Source organism: Ambystoma mexicanum, chromosome 12 (genome assembly GCF_040938575.1).
Source record: "Ambystoma mexicanum isolate Mex_15411 chromosome 12, UKY_AmexF1_1, whole genome shotgun sequence".
NCBI lineage: Eukaryota > Metazoa > Chordata > Amphibia > Caudata > Ambystomatidae > Ambystoma > Ambystoma mexicanum.
Genome location: NC_090936.1, coordinates 613159461 through 613180419, shown reverse-complemented (window position 1 = coordinate 613180419; position 20959 = coordinate 613159461). Strand labels below are relative to the sequence as shown.

Here is a 20959-nt window from a genome sequence, read left to right as displayed (position 1 = left end):
TGGGCAAACCCTGAATAGAGACGTTGAGTCTTCCTTCTCTGCCATGTCCACACGGAGTAGGCCTCGAAGAATCTTCTGGAATCTTCACTCGATGAAATTCTGCCCTTGAGGGACGCTGGACAATCCGAAAACCGGGTCCCCGTTAATCGGATGATGGATTGATGGAGCTGGAGGCTCAATTGAGCGAAAAAATAGAGTAAACTCTAGACAAAAAGGTGCAAAACGCAGTAAAAAGCATGAAAGCTAATCACGAGGACTCCCACCACTCGTACGTGCAGTAAAAATCTGAAGATAGCTGCCTGAGGAGGGGCTTAGGTAGAGGGCAGTCATTGGCTGGGGGCAGTATGACCCAGAGACCAGTGATTGGTTGTTAGGAGAAAGACAGTCAGAAGTGAAACTGATTTTTTCTTTACCGAGGATTCCCAGCCTGACGACTGGGAATAATCATGAGCATGTGAATCCATGCCAGACCCCATGCTGGAGAAGGGTCACACTCTCACATTAGTCAGTCAAAAGTTAGAACTCCAATCATACACTATGGAGAGACAAGAAGGTCACTCATAAAAAGAGTAAAAGACTAGATGAGAGGGGGGGGAGGAGATTCCCACTCACCTAGGGACAAGGTAAAATAATGACCAAGTCCAAGAATAAAGTTCTGGGGTTGACACAGGTCAGGAAGATTCATCATAAATATGAAAATCTTACCCAACAGTGAGGTAGCCAAGGAGAGAGCACAGGAGGGAGCTGGTCAGTCAACCGGTTGGTCCAGGAACAATTCAGAAGGCTCAGAAGGTTCTTCTTTATGTCAGGCAGATGAGCAGGGATTCACTGACAACACTGGAGTCAATGCTGGTCAGTCAGGGGTCATACTCACTGAATGCTCTTCATATAGGACTTGGCTCCAATGATCATATGTCGAAATGGCTGCAGCACCCATTCTTTTATTCAAGATTTCAGCTTGGAGCATGCCCAAGGATCTGCACCATTCAAACAACCAGTGGCTATACAATCAAAGATAGCCTGGCCACAACATTCACCCAGCAACAGACATTCAAGCACTGTAATGTGTACTGGGACCATACTGTACCAGCCCCCACAGTCGGGCTTGCACACAAAGCGCCTTTTTGCATGTGAAAGAAGCAGCTTGCCCCGGGAAAGGGCATTCCAGTGTTAGGTAAGAAGGAAGGCAGTCCAACTGGTGTGGGACTACACAAGAATCATCTCTTGGTATTAGGTTACCTACCTTTTAATACAGGCCTCATTACGGAGAATTTGCAGTTTAGTGCTACATTCCTCCCACCTTAGAGATCCCCAGCTCTTTTGCTGAACTTTGGGACTTCGTACTTTTACTTCTATTTGTTTTCTGTTTTTCTTTTTGGTTTTGGAGTCTGCCAAACTCCATAGGCATCATCTTTTTATATTGCGACACCTAGCACCTTCATTGCAGTGGCACTAACAGATTTCCCAAAGGTTTAAATACCTTCTCTCAGATAAACTACTGTTTCCAAGAGCAGTAAAGGGAAATTGACTTACATTTGTAACTTTCTAGACCCAGCACACACTATCTTACCATAGGGTGCTGGAGGGGTTACTTAGTATCCCCTTTGTCTAGTTTCTCATGTAACAATTACCCTTTCTACAATTAATGGCTGGTGGCAGTGGTTTACTTTTGACTACCATTGGCAGTTACCACAGACTGCATTCGCAGCTGCAGTAAAGCACCCATGGGCGCCCATTTTGTCACAATGGCCTGGTCTTTTTTCACCATTTCTTGTTAGAAAGGTCCTTCTTGAGATTTCCTCTGCGCACCAAACCTTTGTTCGTTTTGTCTTTGGCAGGATTCACTGGTGAAGCCCGCCTCTGGCTCCAGCTGGTCTGGAAGGAACAGGAAGCAAGGGAGGTGCCCGAATCTCCCTGTGCTTAATTCCCCTTGGTTACAGGAATGTACCCAAAAGGTGATTGGCCAGCTGGCTGTCCTTGGGGGAGGTTAGGCGAGATTGTATGCAGTACCCTTTGGGTGCACTAAAACAACCTTGACCTCCTGGCAATAGAAACCCAACCTTTGAAGTCTGCACTACACAGGTTGGAAGTGTGGAGCAGCCAGGCTTATCTCAAGAGGGGTCAATGTGAGCTGTAGGGGAGCTACAGAGATTCACAGTGACAAGTATTCAAATAAACTCTTACATACAAGGTTTCTTGATCAAACAATTATGAATGTATTTATCAGTCAGTTAGAATAAGCCTTCTTCAGAAGGGAGCACTATAAAGCAACACACAAATAAACTCCAAAAATACACTCTTAGTTGTCAAAATCAGAAAATACACATTTGGAATGACACAGGCACTCTTGTTGTTAAGTAGAACGTATTTTCCAATGTTTAAAAAGTCTTTGTAGAATAGAAGAAATCAAAGTAGGACCACAAGCCGATTAGGCTTGTGAAGAAGCAGACAACAACTCTACACATGCAACCAAGTGTTAGGGAGAATTCTCAAAAATGTGTTCATTCCCTCCACCTTAGAGACCCCCAGCAACTTTGCTGGATTTTGAGGACTTGATTTTTTTTACCTGGAGAGAGAGAGCAAGACCCCTTTTTCCCCACTCTCATGTATTTTAATGCGATTTTATACACTGTTTCTTTTGGTTAGGGATCTAACCAACTCAATAGGCATCTTTTCCAATTGTGTCCCAAAGCACCTTCAGTGCAGTGGCACAGAGAAGTCTTTCAGACGTCCCAAGGTTTAAATACCTTCTCTGGGATCAACTACTGTTTCCCAGAGCAGTGGCGTAACACAAGATCTGGGGGCCCCACTGCGAGCCATGCTGACACCCCCCCCCACCCTCCCCAACAACTCGGCAACAATCACGGGTTGCGCCACACTCTGGGCCAGCCTAGATTACCACACTTGAGCAATGCACACGAACGTGCTTCTGAAGGGGTATGCCACACAATGCACTAGTAGAAAGATATAAATATGTATTTTAAAGCAATATACAGCACGCTGAGAAAAATTGGCTAAAAAGCTGCAGTGTTTACTATTGTTTTGTAGGTTAACACCAATTCAATACATGCAAGTCACCAACAGTGCACATGAACATTAATGCTTTGCTATTAAAAATGTCGTGCCACAAAGAAAAAATGTCCAACTGGCTGCACAACGTAGACCAGTGTAGACACATAACTTTACTGTAAAGCATGCCAGGCCACATTAAGACATACCTAGACTGGTTACACCAAAATGACAGTCGAAGCAGTAAGACTCAAGAAGAGAGCACACATTCAAGCCTGCGTCTCTGTCGCCTCTAACACAGCCAAACTCTTTAAAATCTGCAAGGAACTGGCCACTCATGTTGCAGTCTACCTCTCCTGTTCCCTCAACAGGCCCTCTGTACGGCTTTGGCCTCTCGCTTCTCTGCTAAAAAAAAAAGGACATCTTGTCCACCATCTCCTCTTCCTCTCTCTGCCCCCTTAGGCCATCTCTCTCTCCTCCTTTCTCCTCACCTGACCAGTTTTCTTGACAACTCCCATCTATCGAAGTGTCATTGAAACAAGCGCTCGCCTGCTCCTCCAGAACCATCAAGGACTACATGGACACCCTTGGCCGATTTCTGTAATTCTTTTGCCACTAGAAGTTTCCCCTCTCCCAAACCCTTGGAAAAGCTGGGCAACTGACAGCTTACTCTCAACACTGAATCTGTTGGTTGTCTCCATGATCATCAATCTAGCTTAAGAGCTGCCAGAGGCACGGAAACTGCTCTCCTGAACACCTGTGAAGATCTGATCTTTAACCTTTATTCCAGCATTCCTTCTGTCCTCATCCTCCTTGAACTTTCCTCTGCTTTCGACGCGGTCAACCACGCCATATTGATCATTCGACAGAGAACCTGGGCATCATGGATCAGACCCTGGAGTGGCTGATCTCCTTCCTCTTGGACCGCCCCTCCCAGGTCCAACTTAGTCCCTTTCACTCCGCCACCTCTCTCTACCTGTTGCGTTCCCCAGGGCTCTATCCTCTCACCCTGGTTTTTCAGCCTCTACTTGGCCCCTTAGGCCCACCGGATCTCTACCTTCGCCTCTAACTTTCAGTGGGGTCTCGGTCGGTCTCTCGATCTCTCGAAGTCCCACTACCAGCCGCACCTCCTCAAAGGCACTCTTCCCCCTTCTCACTTTCCCCCAGAAGATCACCGTCTCCAGAGCTCTGGTTCTCTCTAGGCTGGACTAATGCAGCAGCCACTTTCTCAAACTGCCTTCCTCTACTCTCCAACCTCTGCAACTAATCCAGAACAGGACTACAAGACTTATCCTTGGCCTCAAGCCCAGGGACCGTATCTCTCCAGCCATGAAATCTCTCCACTGGCTCCCAGTGGCAGCAAGGATCAATTTAAAGACCCTTTGCATTGACCACAAGGCTTTCTGTGGCTGGGATCCACACTACATCCAACGCCCTCTTTGAAAATGCCTTCCCTCGAGCCCCAAGGGTTAGATGCTTTGCCAGGCAGAGAGTCGGGGGGTAGATCCCTCTCCCCTGCAGGTGCCTCCCTCTGGAATGGCCTCCCTGCCCCTCCTAAACTTGAGCCGGACCACCTTGAGTTCCGCAAGCATCTCAAAACGTTACTCCTCTGCTTTCTCTCTCCCTGCCCTGCTGACCTACCTGTCTGCTGTACCAACTCGTCGCTTGACTACCCTCAGTCTCACCGAGTCCAGGCTCTTTCTTGATCAGTCACCCTTGCGCTGCCTCCTGGCCTACCACGCAAGCAGGGGCTGTAACTGTAAACCTACAGACCCTTGTTCTCCTTGCACTACCCAGAGCTGCGCTGCCCTGGCTGCACTTAGTGCATTGCTGCCCTGTTTTCCCCTCCCCTCTCCCTTGCACCCCCTTTTCCCCTTGCACTTCTCGTTCTCGCACTTGCACCATCTGAATGACACTAGGCTTAGTAAGATAATTTGTCTTGTCCTCCCTCTGTTTTCCTTCCCTTGTCATGCCTAAAACACTTATGTCATATAACGCGCCTGTGCACATCATAGCATGCGAGGGGATAAAGCGGACAAACGCCTAGAGCGGATGAGTTACACAGACCGGGTGAGTGCGTAGAATGGTTAAGCATGTAGAACGGATGAGTGCGGAATGCATGGAGAGTGCGGGGAACGGATGGATGAGCAGAGCGGAATGGATGAGCTGAGCGGAAGAATGTGTAGAGTGAAGGACTGCATAGAACAGACTAGTGGGTGGGGATGGAGCGCGTAGAGGGGATGGAGCAAACGGACGTGTTGCGTAGAGCGGATGAGTGCGTAGAGCGGATGAGTGCGTAGAGCGGATGAGTGCGTAGAGCGGATGAGTGCGTAGAGCGGATGAGTGCGTAGAGCGGATGAGTGCGTAGAGCGGATGAGTGCGTAGAGCGGATGAGTGCGTAGAGCGGATGAGTGCGTAGAGCGGATGAGTGCGTAGAGCGGATGAGTGCGTAGAGCGGATGAGTGCGTAGAGCGGATGAGTGCGTAGAGCGGATGAGTGCGTAGAGCGGATGAGTGCGTAGAGCGGATGAGTGCGTAGAGCGGATGAGTGCGTAGAGCGGATGAGTGCGTAGAGCGGATGAGTGCGTAGAGCGAACGAGCGCAGATTGCATCCAGTACTGATGACTGCGTAGAACGGATGAGTATGTAGAGCTGCTGAATGCGTAGAGCATGGGGCAGACAAGAGTGCATGCGTGGGGCAGACAGAGTGCATGCGTGGGGCAGACAGAGTGCATGCGTGGGGCAGACAGAGTGCATGCGTGGGGCAGACAGAGTGCATGCGTGGGGCAGACAAGAGTACGCGGGGCGGACTGGAGTGCATGAGTGCGTCGAGCGGACCGGAGTGCATGGAACAGACTGGAGCGCATAGAATTGCGGGACATATATAGTATGGTTTGGAATGCAGATAACGTTTGAAAGAGCATATAACCCATCATATCACACCACCACGATGACTCTCTCCTTTACACCACCACTCAACTAGAACACAGAGATACTATGACACCATTCGGTACAACTGTTCTCATACCAACATCCACCGCACACTCCACATCATTCTAAGGAAACACTGCTGGTTACACACACCCCCCCCCCCCCCAGCCAGACGTTCTCCTCAGGCCTAACGCAGCCACATTCCGTCTGGATAAATCCTGCCAGAATGAACACATACTCCTGATCTCTCAACCACCACACCTACCGCTAAGCAGCAGCTATTACACGAATACCACACCAGCTGCACACATACCCGGTGCCCAAACGCACCTTTGACTCGCTCTACTGATGTGAACTTCGGTTCCCAAGGGCGTTCAACCGACCAGCGCCTTCAGACCAAACCAATGGTATATAAGGCACTATATAAATGCAAAATAACATAACATATCAATTTATCACAGATGCCCAGAAAAATATACAGTGTCGCAGTAAGAAACGGCTAGACTGGCAGAACCCAAATGCCAGTTTAGCAAGGTAATTACACTTAACAGGACTGCTTTATCAGAAAAGCCCAGTTAAAAAAAAAATCATACCAAACTGCGGAATGACTAGACTGGCTGCACCAAATTGACTCTTGCCACTAATATCACATATCATGCCTGCTTAGCATGGACATGAACGACCATTATGATTTATTGCAAAAACCCACTCCCCCCCACACACATCCCCCCTCCCTCCCATCTCCTACCCCAACATCCAAAATCAGTTAATTGGCCTAGAATTCCCTCCACATCCCTCTTCCTTGTCCCTTTGCTTACGTATGAGGCTCCTTGCCTCATAGGTAGGTACGGGGATGAGGAAGAGTGGGACTAGGAGTAATGAAGAAAACAGGTAGCTAAGTCAGGCATTACTTTCATTTACTTCTACCTCATCCCAGTACTTGTGTATGAGGCACTGTGCCTCATACACAAGTACTGGGACGAGGAAGAATACAGCTAGGAGTAATGAAGATTACCAATAAGTAATAAAGGCATTAAGCACAAGTAGTGATGCAACACCATTGAGCTGACTGGGCTTCAGCACTCTCCTCCCCCCCGCCCCCTAAAAATTGTGGGCTATGCTGACTTAACCTGGCTGACCTACAGAGCAGTTGCCGGACAGAAAAGGACACAGATGTTAAACAGCACCTGGGTTTCGCTGTTAACAAGGGCCCAGTTCAGCAATTACTAATGTACAGCATTTCACTATTAGTACCTGCATTCAAATGCCACATTTTTTAAGCAATTGAAATTGTGATGTGGGTTTAGTACTTGCATGCCAGGGGAGTGATTGGAAGGGTAGAGGGGGAACAGGAGAGTAGTCATTCTCACAGCAGTCCTAAGTGGGTGCTTTTACACTTAAAGAAGTTAGATGCCCCCACACAATTAAGTTTGCTCCTCCCCACCACACGTGAAGTTAGTGCCTCTCCCAACATTTGAAGGGTTACCCCCCTGAAATGTAGGTTTTGTTGCACCCCTGAACACAAGCACACACACCATTCACCATATATACACACCGAGCCATCCATCCATTTAAGTGTGCATCCTTTGCATACATGCATACACACACACACACACACACACACACACACACACACCCACCATGAGGTTGAGAGGAGCCATAATACTTCAAAAGTCGTTTGTGACTTCATAAAGAAATTATTTCCGTTATGGACTGAACCATAACAGAAATAATTTCTTTATGAAGGCAGAGCGACTTCAAAAATAAACTATTTTTGAAGTCATAGGGCGTCCTGCACCCCATGACATGAAGGCCTCCAGCCTAGGGTCTTCATGTCATGGGATGGGGGTAGCCCATGCACCTCAAAAAGAAAGTTTTTTTGTATTGACTCTGCCTTTATGAAGAAATTATTTCTGATACAGAAATGATTTCTTTATAAATGCAGAGTGAATAAAAAAAAAAGAAATGTTGCTAACTTTATACTCCAAATGGGGCCCCCTCCAAGGACATCTGGTCGCGGGGCCGCCTGCACCGCGGGGGCTGCGGGGCATCTGTTACGCCAGTGTCCCAGAGCAGTAAAGTGAAATTGACTTTACTTAGCATTGTACTTGCTAGACCAGCACAATAGAGTGCTGGAGGTGTTACTTAGTATCCCGTGTCTAAATGCTCCTGTAACATTTTTTATGTTACCCTTTCTTCAATTGACTGGTTGGTGGCAGTGGATTAATTTTGAACTAGCTTGGTTTGCTAGTACCGCGATAGTTCGTGGCTCCGGTAAAGTAACCGCGGCAGCCATCTTTTTCAAAATGGCATAAAGCCATCTTTGCTAAAATGGTGCCCGGTCTTCTTTTTTCGCCAGGTCTTTGTGGGAAGGTCCTTCTAGAGTTTGTGCGCCAAACCAGGTTTGGTCTCTTTGTTCATTTCGCCTTTGGCAGGGTTTCTGAGAGAAACCTGCCACTGGCGCCAGAGTGTCCGAGGTAGGCAGGAAATGAGGGAGGTGCCCAAAACCCCCTGTGCTTAGTCTCCTAGGAGACCGAAATACACTCTGTGGTGATTGGCTGGCTGACTGTCCGGCAAGGACAGGTACCCTGCTGGGCGAGTGACAGCTAGGCTGGAATGAATAGGAGAGAACTGAAAAAAAAGTGAGTCTTTTGGCTTGGAAGGCAGAGTTGACCACTGAACGAAGGAACCGAAGAAGAGCTTGAAGGACGCCTGCTGCAACTCCTGGACCGTTGGTTTGCCCAGTGAAGCCCTGCTGGAGTGACTTCTTGCCAAGTTTGCATCGACAGAAGCCCCTGCAAGAACGACTTCTCACTGAGTTGGTGGGACCAATCAACTCCAAAGTAAGCCACCTGGACACCCATCTCAGAGATGGTTGAATTTCCTCAGAGTTGCTGCAGGAAACCGTATAGCCAGGGAGAGGGACACCAGATTGTGTGCGTTACTTTTAAGCTGGCCTAAAGCTTTTCGAAGATCCTCCGGACTCCCACGAAGCAGGACTGACCAAGCCTGAGCCCCCTCAGCAGAGTGTGGGACCCCAGAAGCAAGGACAGTTCACCTTGACAGCCAGGAACCACGCTTATTGCCATTTGCTGTACCGTAAGGAGCTGAAACGCAAAACAGCCACTGAAAGTGAAGTTTGCTGGTTGACAGTTTTGACAGTCCAAGCGCAGTGCAGGAGTCCCCCCCGACATCCTCCCTCTTATCCCCATGTCTGAGGCCCAGGTACAGGGAGATCTGCAGAGCTGCACAGGAACAGAGGTCCTCAGCTGCATCCTTTTCTTCTTTACCAAGGTACTGTAAAATAAGTCTAAGATAACTTACCACTTACTGTAGAAGTGCTTGTAATATCCACAACTCACAAGCCTAATCAGCTTGTGGCCCTACATTTGTTTCTTCTTTTCATCAAAGACTCCCAAGAACTTGTGCAAAGACTTTTCCATTTACTTACCACAAGTGCTGCATCCTATACAAAAACGTTTGCCTATTGACTTTGGCTTAGCCTATTGAATTCAATGACTCTTCTAACAGATATCTTAGGTCTCTGGGACCACTACACACAACTATGACTACAGGTGTAAGCAAAACCAACCTTTGGTAGAAGTCTGTACCACACAGTTTTTGGTAGCGAGCTGAGCAGCCAGACTCATCTCAAGAGGGAATGTGAGCTGTAAGGGTGTTACACAGAGGTCTACAATCGCAAGTATTCAAATAGACGCATACTCGTAAAACACTTCTTAATTTATTACAGTCAGTTAAAAAAAATTCACTAAAAGGAGGCAATCACATGGTAGTTTGTTGTAAAGCCACTGCCACCAGCCATTTCAATAGGAAATGGTTGCATTTGACTGCTACAAGAGTTTCTAGACATAGGAGATACTAGGTAACTCCTCCAGCACTCTACTGTAAAATAGGGTGTGCTGGGTCTAGGATTTCGAAAAGACTAGTAAAGTCAATTTCAGTTTACTTTCTTTGGAAAACAGTTTATCCCAGAGAAGGTGTTTAAACCTTGGGAGAGCCTGTAAGGCTTCTCTGTGTCACTGCACTGAGGATGCTGTGTGACACAAATGAAAAGATGATGCCTATGGAGTTGTCTAAAACTCCATAACCAAAGAAATAAACACAGAAACAGAATTAAAAGTACAAAGTCCCAAAGGTCAGCAAAAGAGCAAGGGGTCTCTAAGGTAGAGAGGAATTAGCATATTTAGGAGAATTCCCCCTAACAGGGGCGCAGAGTAAATCCCAAGAAGGACCGTTGTGACAATAAATGGCGAAAAAAGAAGACCGGGCCATTTTGACGAAAGAGGCACCCAAGTTGCCTTACCGTGGCTGTGAAAGCAACCCGCAGGAAAAACACCAAATGGTAGTAAAAAGTAAACCACTGCCACCAGTCATTAACTGTAGAAAGGGTAACATAAAATTGTTACATTAGAAACTAGACAAAGGGGATACTAAGTAACCCCTCCAGCACACTATTGTAAGATAGTATGTGCTGGGTCTAGAAAGTTATAAAATATAAGTAAAGTCAATTTCACTTCAATGCTCTTGGAAACAGTAGTTCATCCAAGAAAAGGTATTTAAACCTTGGGGAAATCTAAGAGACTTTCCTGTGTCACTGCACTGAAGGTGCTGTGTGACACCATGTAAAGATAATGCCTATGGAGTTTGTCAGACACCAAAGTCAAAACAGAAACAGAATACATCATATTAAAATTATATGAGGGATAAAAAGTCCTAAAGTGCAGCAAAAGAGCTGGGGGTCTCTAAGGTAGAAGGGAATTAGCACATTTCTGAGAATTCTCCCTAACATGGGAGCGGGGTGAATTTCCAAAGAGGTCTACGGAGGGGAAGCAGCAAAAGAAAATATTTCTTTAACACCCACTCTGAACAATTTAAAGGATCAGTTCTTGTGCTTGGGGTTACTGCCCTTGCAAAGGTCTACCTGTTCTACGAGCACTGCTTTGGTGCAATGTAATTAGTAATAAAAACTGTGCAGGGATCTGGACCCCTGCAAAAGCACATCTATTCCACATTGCGTGCCATTCTTCAGTACCTGTTGAAGGAGCCGTCCACAAGATCTCGCTGCTTCTTTTTCGACGTTGCGATTGCTGTCCCCAGAGCAAGTCCTTCAGGATCCAGTATCCGGGCTCGTTTAACTGAGGAGAGAGAAAGTATAAACATGTGAGTGATCAAAAACAAGCAAAGCACCAACGTACATCAGTAGAATGCCAGAAACGCCATTGAAGGTCTGGCAAGCAAAGAGCCAAACATTGAAGAGGAAGGTAATCCACAGCAAAGTCACAGTGAGAGCAGAACAAAAAGGCTGAACGCTGAAATGAGAAAAAATAGAGCCAAACTAGACAGGAGTGCCAACAACAAAGTATGCGTGTTAGGTAAGATTTTCACAGAACTGGTAAATCTTCCTCACCTGGGTCAACCCGAGAACATTTTGCTTTACTAGTGGGATTTCTTCCGTAATCCCTCAGTGAGTGGGAACCTTTTACAAAACTCACAGAATCTTTCAGTCTTTTTATGGGTGTCATTTTTAGGCTCTCCATAGTCTCTTTTTAAAGCTGTGCTCTAACAACTTATTGGCAATAAGTGCCTATTGTTGCGGGGATGCCCTAGGGGTTCCCCTTTTAAGCTTTCTTTTGCTAACCTTGAGAAAACTACAGTTTCCAAGGGTAGAAAGGATTTTTGGATCCCTTTTACATGTTATTCTGTGAAGCCAGGGTACCCTACCTTATGTGGAGTGCTGTGGAGATGCAATGTATCCCCTTTCACGCTAAAACTAACATTTCTGTTACAGGGACAAGCTTACCGTCAATGTCTGGTGGCAGCGATACCTTTGTATTAATTTAGTGCACCTTTACCGCGGGCTGTGTTCACAGCTGCAGTAAAGGCACCTAAGGGTGCTCATTTCACCAAAATGGTTCTGCTCTTCTTTTTTTTGCCATTTTAGTGTTTCTTGTTCTTTCTTGTTCCTTCCCTGTGTTGGGAAAGATTGTATGCAGTACCATTAGAGTGCACTACCACAACCCTGACCTCCTGGCAATAGGAACCCAACCTTTGGTATAAGTCTGTACTACACAGGTTGGTAGTGTGGTCGAGTAGCAAGGCTTTTCTCAAGAGGGGTCAATGTGAGCTGTAAGGGAGTTACAGAGATTCACAGTGGCAAGTATCCAAATAAACTCTTACACACAAGGTTTCTCGATTAAACCATTATTAATTTATTTAAGACTCAGAGTAAGCCTTCTTCAGAAGGGGCAATATAATAGTAATGCACAAATACACTTAAAAAATACACACTTAGTTTTCTAAATGTTAAATGTAAATCAGAAAATACACATTTGGGATGGCATCCAGAAACTTTGTACACCCCCAGGTGACTTCAATAGTTAGGGTGCTGTCGACATTACTATATCACCGCTGCATTTGGAATATTCTTGGGAGTAGTGTCAAAGAAAAGAGGTTTCAGAATAAACAAGTATTCACACAGTTATTCTTAAGCAGGCAAGTACTTTCAATAACCACCAACCCCCAATGCAAAGTCAGTTAACCCTTTCCTGGAAACAAGGCAAAACACACGAGCAGACGAGAGAAGAGTCATTCATGGAGCCAGGCCAGCCAATGTTAAGTTAGCAAAAGTCAAGGTGAACTGAAGCATTTCTTGCAGGTAAGTAGAAAGTCTTTCACAATGTTTAAAAAGTCTTTGTAGAATAGAAGAAATCAAAATAGGGCCACCGGCTGATTAGGCTTATGACGTAAAGAAGCTGCAAGCAACTCTACAAGAGCAACCGAAACAAGTCTCCAACGAGGACAAGCATGGTGGCACAACAAGGAGGTATGTTATCTCAGAATTTACAGTACCTTTAAACGGAAGAAAAGTGCAGCAGATGACTTCTGTTCCAGTGCAGCTCTGCAGATCCTGGTGTTCCTGTGCCTCAGTCGTGAGGACAAGAGTGAGGACTTCTGGGGACTCCTGCACTGCAACGGGACAGCAACTGACTGCAACCGGCAATCTTCAAACAAGTGGCACTTCGGTGTTCCAGCTCCTTGCGTCTACCGCATATAGTAACAATGCGGTTCCTGGCTGTCGAGATGGGCTTTCCTTGCATCTGGGGTCCCACACTCTGTTGAGGGGGCTCAGGCTCGGTCAGTCCTGCTTCCTGGGAGTCCAGAGGATCTTCCTGGAGCTCTTGGCCAGCTTAAAAGCAACACACAAACTGGTGTTCCTCTCCCTGGCTATTCAATTCCACCAGCGACTGCAGTGCAAATTAAGCCAGCTCCGAGAGGATGTCCAGGTGTCTTGTTGATTGGTCCCACCAACTCAAAAGGAAGAAGTCGTCCTTGCAGTAGTGTAGTAATGTGTTGGTTTCACCAATTATTCCTGCAGGGTAATTGCATGAGTGTTAGGCACAATTGTATGCAGTACCCTTTGGGTGCACTACAACAACCCTGACCTCCTGTTAGACAGAATTGCATACAGTTCCCTCTGGGACCACAACATACAATTAGGGCTACAGGTGTAAGCAAAACCAACCTTTGGTGTAAGTCTGTACTACACAGTTTTGTGGTAGCAGGGCACACAAGAGGAAATGTGAACAGTACAAGATATTACACAAAGGACTTACAATCACAGTGGTTAAAGTAGATAGTTATACTCAAGGTTTCTTGGTGAAACACTTATTAATTTTTTTACACAATCATTTATAAAAACATTTACTAGTGTTAGGCGACTTAATATACACAGATATACTTCAGTACTAAACCAATACGTTTCTGAACCAGTTAGGCTCCCCTGAAGTGGGAGCAAAATGGCACTTCAGTAACTTTCAAATGGAGTAAAAAGGCATAAAGTCGCAGAATAGATCTTATATACTTGTTAGACAGTGCAAATAGTTTCAGATCACCAGAATGGTTCAATTCAAGTCAATAGGCCAGGCCAAAGTCAATGGGCTAGTGTTCTGGATAGGAAAGAGCAGTTCTGGTATCAAACGGTAAACTCTTTACATAAGTTCTTAGAAGTAGTTTTGGTGAAAAGGAATCATATGTCGGGTCACAAGCTGATTAGGCCTGCAAGTTGGGAAAGTTTCACGAACTTTCACTGCGAGAGAGAGGTTTTCTCAATTGAATGGGCACAGTACCTTACTATGAAGAAACAAATGCTGCTGAAGTTGTGGTTTCCTGGCAGTTCCTGCAGATCTCACTGATCCTGAGCCTCAGTCGTGGGGACAAGAAGGAGGACATCGGGTGACTCCTGCACTGCACGGGATTGTCGAAAAAAGCCAACAAGATGGAGTCACTGCAGTTTCCAGTAGCTGTAGATTCAAGAACACAAGCTGGTGTCCCTCTCCCTGGTTAATCCTAACCAGCCTTGAAAATGATATCCAGGTGCCTTATGAGTTAATTGGTCCCACCAACTCAAAAGGAAGAAGCCGCCCTTGAAGGAGCTTCTCTGTCGAATGGAGCGTTGGCGATTCGGACCTGCAGCAGGGCTTCACCAGGCAAACCAACGGTCCAGGAGTTGTAGCAGCCGTCCTCTTCCAGCTCATCTTCGGTTCTTTCGTTCCAGTGGTTGACTGCCTTCCAGTCCAGGAGACTCGCCTTTTAAACAGTTTTCTCCCATTCATTCCAGCCTAGCTGTCACTCACCCAGCAGGGTGGCAGTCCTTGCCGGAGAGTCAGCCAGCCAATCACGCCAGAGTGCATTTGGGTCTCCTAGAAGACTAAGCACAGGGAGTTTCGGGCACCTCCCTCAATTCCTGCCTACCCCAGACACTCTGGAGCAAGAGGCAGGCTTCACTCGCGAATCCTGCCAAAGGCAAAATGAACAAAGGGACCAAACCTGGTCTGGCGTGCAGAGTAAATCTCAAGAAGGACCTTTCCACAAAGAAATGATGAAAAAAGAAAACCGGCCCATTTTGACAAAAATTGTACCCTTGGGGGTTTTACTACAGCTGCAAATGCAGCCCGCGGTAATGCACACCACAGTAGTTAAAAGTAAACCACTGACTGGCCACCAGGGGGGGCGCACGAATGAGCCCAGCCTTCGGGTGAGCTTCCGCGCCTCTGGTCCCTGAGACGCATTGAGCCCCCGTCTCATGACCCCCCCCCCACGGACTTGAATCGAGGTGTTGACTCAAAGGCCCCCCCCGACATCCAGGAAAAATCCCAGAGGAAATCGGACACGGGAAACTGAATAGATCGCCATCTGAAGAAGCCCGCCCTTCAGTGCTCGCAAACCGAAAGTACAACTTTGGCTGACGGCCGCTGCCACCCTGCGGTTGTCCCCGCGAGACCTGGAGGCGCAGGCGGCCGGCCTCTGTGGCGCCCACCCGGGCCTTCAACCCATCGCTTACCTGACGGCGCGGGCCCTACTGGGGGTGTGCAGAGCCCACGGGGAGGAATCGCGGACCGCATCGCGCTACGCTCGAAAAGCAGAGATCCCCAGGTGAGGAACCTCTCCGCATACTTGCGGAGTTATACGCGGCTTCGGCCGGCGCTCCTTCACGGGTGCCCGCGGCCCCTACGGCTGGGGACCTCCCGCAGAGGTGCTCTGGCTTCCCCTGGGCTCCGAATCAGGGAGCCCGGAAACGGGCCGACACCACTCGAGGCCCCCATCTGCCATCATACGCCAGGCCCCTCGGCCCCAAAACCCACTGGCGTCTTCATTGGCGACATTCTCTGGGTGCTCCTCTGGGAGAGGGGAGCCTCTCCTGTGGGGGTCGACTCCTGATACCAGACTGCACTACACATTCCCACCAGGCAACGGACACTCTGAGGTGGGGTCTAGTCCCTCAGCCCCACACGCGACCTGATCCCTGATCATCAAGGAACTCAGGGAATCTTCACACCAACCTCCTATGCAACCCCCATACTGATATAGTGGGGACACGTGCTCCCCCCTTGTGGAACGCGCTCTGGGATTTTTGGTGCTCCCGACTGATGGCGACACCTCCAGGAATGATGTACTAAATCCGGCCGCTGCCGATCCTCCCTCCCACAGACCATAATTTCAGGAGTGCTATCCAAAGAACTCGCCACACGGCCCCACGGAACGTTCACCGCAAACCCAAATGGCTGCACGTCGACTTGCATGAGGTGCCAAAGATAGGGGACGGCCCTGAGCCTGCAGTCCTGCGAATCTTCAAAGAGGGTAGGGCCCCCTACACAGGGGCGTGTGCCTCCTCTGATCCGGGTCTCATTGTATGGACCCACATCACAAACTGGCCAGATTCGCCTACGACCCATCCCCTCTGTTCAGCAGACCTACAGCAGCCATGCCCACAGACACATCGGAGGTAAGTGCTGCCGCCACCAAAGGAGACATCACCACATTATTAAATGAGATAAAAAACATGGGGGCCAACCTTGGCAGTAAAATCGATAAAATCACCCAGAGAATGGACAGATTTGAAGAACGGCTGGAAAGTGTGGAGAATAACCAGGCCTCGATTGACACCCTTGGAACTCAGATGGACATAAGGATTTGTAACATTGAAAAAAGGGAGGTTGAGGCGCGGCTCAAGATGGATGACGTAGAAAACAGGGAGCGGAGGAATAACCTCTGCTTTTTTGGTATTCCAGAGCGCGAAGGCGAAACTGAAAAGGACCTCAAAGACACCATCCACGACATCATAAAAATACTAATCGCTGATGAAGAAATGGATGAACCTAAGACAGAACGCATACATAGAGCTGGCGGGCCGCCTGGCGGTCCACGCTCCATCCTGGCCAAATTCCATCGATATCAGGACAAAAACAGAATACTCGAGAAGGCCAGATCCGGAGGCCCACTCACAATGGGAGACGCCCAAATCACCATTTTTCAGGACTTATCCTCACTAACATTAGCGCTCAGACGCCTCTGCAGCCCCCTGACGAAATGGCTCAAAGACCAGGGCACACGGTATAGATGGGGATACCCTTTCTCGCTCACCTTTAAGCATGGGAGCAGAAGAATAGTCCTCTGCTCTGACGATGAAATCAAAGACTGCATTGCTGACCTCCTTAGCACGGGCCCGAGGGGCAATGAAGGTGGCGACAATGAGGTGCCGAGATCACAGTGGGAACTCCAGGGCCCCAGGCGGAAGAGAGTAAAGGGATCGAGAAAATACAGACGTCCCAACAACACTCCTGACAATGACTAATGAAGAGGAATCCCATGCGATTCGGCCTAACTATGGCCTCAGCTGAAACACGGGGCACCGACCCCCGCAGAGGTGGCGAGCCAGCAAGATCTGTCGCGTGGGTGTCACCGCAGGCGGGGCACCCCTCTGGATCGAGAGGCAACGTGAACTCTTGCGGGACGACCCGGGGAACACACGTAACGTTGAACTTTTGCATGTCTGTTACTATTGTTGAAATTGTACAATGTTGGGGGGGGGGGGTGAAATGGGATAGGGGCTCACCCTTAAGTTGAGATGGTATATCTGACTGGGACTGTGAGGCAACGGTCCCCACTGATGGTCCGCCAACTGACTGCACATTGTCATCCAGTCCGTTCCGGACGCCGCCAACAGCTGCCCATGCAGCACCTCCAGTTCCCAAGCTCACACGAGCACCACCAGCTATGGCGGAACAGGGGGAAAGGGGAGAGGGGTAACGGAGACTTGGGAAGCGTACAGACATTACTGGGTTCATTTCAATACACCACAGTCAAGGTGGCACTAGGAACTTGCATGTCTCTCTGGCTGCTGGGGGTGAATGATCCCCAAACACGAGCCGCCGATGGCATCACCTGATAAGTCTAAGGGCAAGGGTCTCCTCAGAATTAGGACCGTCAATGTGAAGGGATTGAACTCGCCTACTAAGAGATCGTTGGTGCATAGAGAATTCTGCAGATCTGACAGACATACTCCTCCAGGAGACGAAATTTGCAAGAGGGGAGGAGCAGAGAGTTCTGGGGAAGCGGGGAGGCATGGAATTCTGGGGCTCTGGCCCGCTCAGGAAAGGAGGGGTCGGAATCATCATCAAGAAGGGAATTGGGTTCGAATTGGAAAAGACCTGGTCGGATGCAAGTGGTGGAGCCCTTCTGATAGTGGGGAAAATTGCAAAAGTCCAGGTCACAATTGCCACAATATACTCACCCAATAGCGGACAGGCCTCATTCCTTAGGAAAACGATCCCTAAAATAGTACTAGAAGCTGCAGGTCATCTCATCCTGGGAGGCGACTTTAACCAGTGGGTCGACCCGTCCGTGGACTGGAGACCAGGCAAGCCGGACACGAGGACTCAGCATAGAGGGGACCGCACAGAACTCGCCGTCATGATGGAGCTATACGAGCTACGGGACGTCTGGAGAACTCTGCACCCTGACGAGGGTGGCTTCACCTTCTATTCGAACCCCCATGGCACATTCACACGTATAGATTATATATTCCTATCACTTGACCTCACAGAGTCCACAAATTATTCTGGAATCGTCCCGATAACATGGTCAGACCATGACATGGTTCTAGCAGATGTCAACTGGACCAAACTACCTGCCGCTGGGGGATCTTGGCGCTGCAACAAGTCCCTCTGGACTGATGTGGTGTTTAAAAATGAAATGGAGACCGAGATCGAAGAATATTTTAGGGTGAGCAATAATGGGGATGTCTCCAAACAAGTGATCTGGGAAGCTGGGACGGCTACTTGGAGAGGCATACTGATACGCGAGGGCTCCTCTAAAAAGGGAACGTAAGATTGTAGAAAACAAACTACGTAATGAAATACACCAACTGGAGGCGGAAGGTAGAGATAACGCAGAGGTGGACCCCACTAAAATAGATGCAGCTCACCGTAAAAGAGAGGAACTACGGCTGTTGGAACATGGCCAGGTAGTGCGCAAGACAATGCATTACTTACCGTAAAAGCATTTCTGATGGTTGTATCTGCTTAGATTCACATGCTGTGCATAGGTCCGACATCCAGTGGTCACTGCGGAGTATTGCATTTTGTTTTTCGTAGTCGAAAAGGGGACGTCGACAAGGCGTGTCTGTAACACTATCCCTATAGTGACGTGCGTTGTACCCACAATCCCTCACGCGTCGAGGTCCCTCTGTTTGTATTTTTCTGCCCTGAGGGAGCCTTATAGACGTGAGTGAGTACAGAAAGAGAGATATAAAGGAAGTCTATGTTCCTTCCATCCGAGCGGGGAGGAAGGGTGGGCGCATGTGAATCTAAGCAGATACAACCATCAGAAATGCTTTTACGGTAAGTAATGCATTGTCTTCTGATGTTTGTTAATCTGCTTAGAATCACATGCTGTGCATAGACTAGCGAGCAGTACCCGGAGTTGGCGGTGGGTTATGAGAAGGAACAGTAGAGAAAAGATGTCTTAATACTGCCTGTCCCACCTGGGAGTCAGATCTAGAGTGTGCATCTAGACAGTAGTGTTTTGTAAAGGTGTGCACAGAACTCCAGGTAGCCGCTTTGCAGATGGACTCAAGGGGAACATTTGCAATGAATGCTATGGAAGCCCCAGTGCCTCGAGTGGAATGTGCTCTTGGCTTGAAGGGTAGTTCTCTCTTAGCAAGAGTGTAACAGAGAGTGATGCATTGAACAATCCATCTAGATATAGTGGATTTTGAGACCGCATCTCCTTCTCTTCCTGCTGCCACCGAGACAAAGAACTGATTAGTCTTTCTCAGTGGTCTGGTTCTTTCCATGTAGAACATGACAGCTCTGCGTACATCTAGTGTATGCAGACTTTTTTCTCCCGAGCTGGAAGGGTTTTGAAAGAACGTTGGTAGTTCTATAGTTTGGTTTACATGAAATTTCGAGATGAATTTAGGTGCAAACCTTGGGTGTGTGCGTAGAACCACTTTATTTTTGTGAACTGTTACAAAGGGGTCTAGTACAGAAAGAGCCTGTAGTTCACTTACTCTCCTAATGGAGGTGATAGCTATTAGGAAAGCAGTCTTAAGGGTGATATCTTTAAGAGTTGCCTTGTGCATGGGTTCGAAGGGAGGGCCCATGAGTCTGGAAAGTACCACATTTAAGTCCCATCCGGGAGCTGGGTTAGCTATCGGAGGGTGTATCCTTTTTACCCCCTCCATGAAGGCTTTGATAACTGGTATCTTCCACCACGACACTTTAAGTTGGGAAGTGGTGTATGCAGAAAGTGCCGCTAGGTGGACTTTAATGGAATTGAATACTAAACCTGAATCCAGTAAATGGGTCAAGTATAGAATAATGTCAGTAGGAGAGCAGTCAACTGGGTTGATGCTAGTACCTCTACACCAGATAACGAATCTTTTCCATTTGCTAGAATAGCAGTGTCGAGTATTAGGTTTTCTGGCTTCCCTGAGGATGTCCATACATCTCTGTGGGAGTTGTAAATGTCCAAATTCTATGATCTCAGGAGCCAGGCTGCTAAGTTCATGGTCTGAGGGCATGGATGCAGTGTCCTGCCCTTGTCTTGTGACAGCATGTTGTACGGGCAGGGAAGTTTCACTGGGGGAGATAGGGACATCTCCATCAAGTGAGCGAACCAAGGTTGCCGTGCCCACATTGGGGCCACTAGTATCATGGTAACCTGCTCCTGGTGCATCTTGTGCACCACTTTGTTGAGAAGGGGAGTCGGGGGAAAGGCGTAAACAAATTTCCCTGACCATTGAATCAACAGACCGTTCCCCTTGGACTGGTTCTGGGGGTACCTGGAGGCGTAACTTTGGCATTGTGAGTTCTCCAGGGTTGCGAACAGGTCTATTTCCGGGAATCCCCATTGCGTGAAGATGTCTAAGACGATGTCTTCGTGCAATTGCCATTCGTACTCTTCGGGCAGGGGGAAGTCTCTGCTGAGTTTGTCTGCTAGCAGATTGAGTTCCCCTGGTACATGTTGTGCTAGTAGGAACATGTTGTGTTTGAGAGCCCACTTCCATATATTCTGGGACAGCTTGGACAGTCCTGGAGAGTGAGTGCCCCCTTGCTTGTTGAGGTAGTACATGGCTGTGGTGCTGTCTGTGAGGACCATCACTGTCTTTCCTTGTAAGTGTTCCTGAAAGGCTTTCAGTGCTTTGAACACCGCTAGTA

At 48.0% G+C, this 20959-nt stretch overlaps 1 protein-coding gene across 3 annotated transcripts in view; it reads right to left on the bottom strand.

Annotated features, from left to right (window-relative positions):
* FTSJ3 (FtsJ RNA 2'-O-methyltransferase 3) overlaps positions 1 to 20959 on the bottom strand; it is a 416394-nt gene that overhangs the window by 76113 nt on the left and 319322 nt on the right. For all 3 annotated transcript variants that reach the window (XM_069629038.1, XM_069629037.1, XM_069629039.1), the window contains exon 19: positions 10993 to 11095. In XM_069629038.1, the coding sequence (XP_069485139.1) occupies positions 10993 to 11095 (103 nt within the window). The remainder of the gene's footprint in view (positions 1 to 10992; positions 11096 to 20959) is intronic.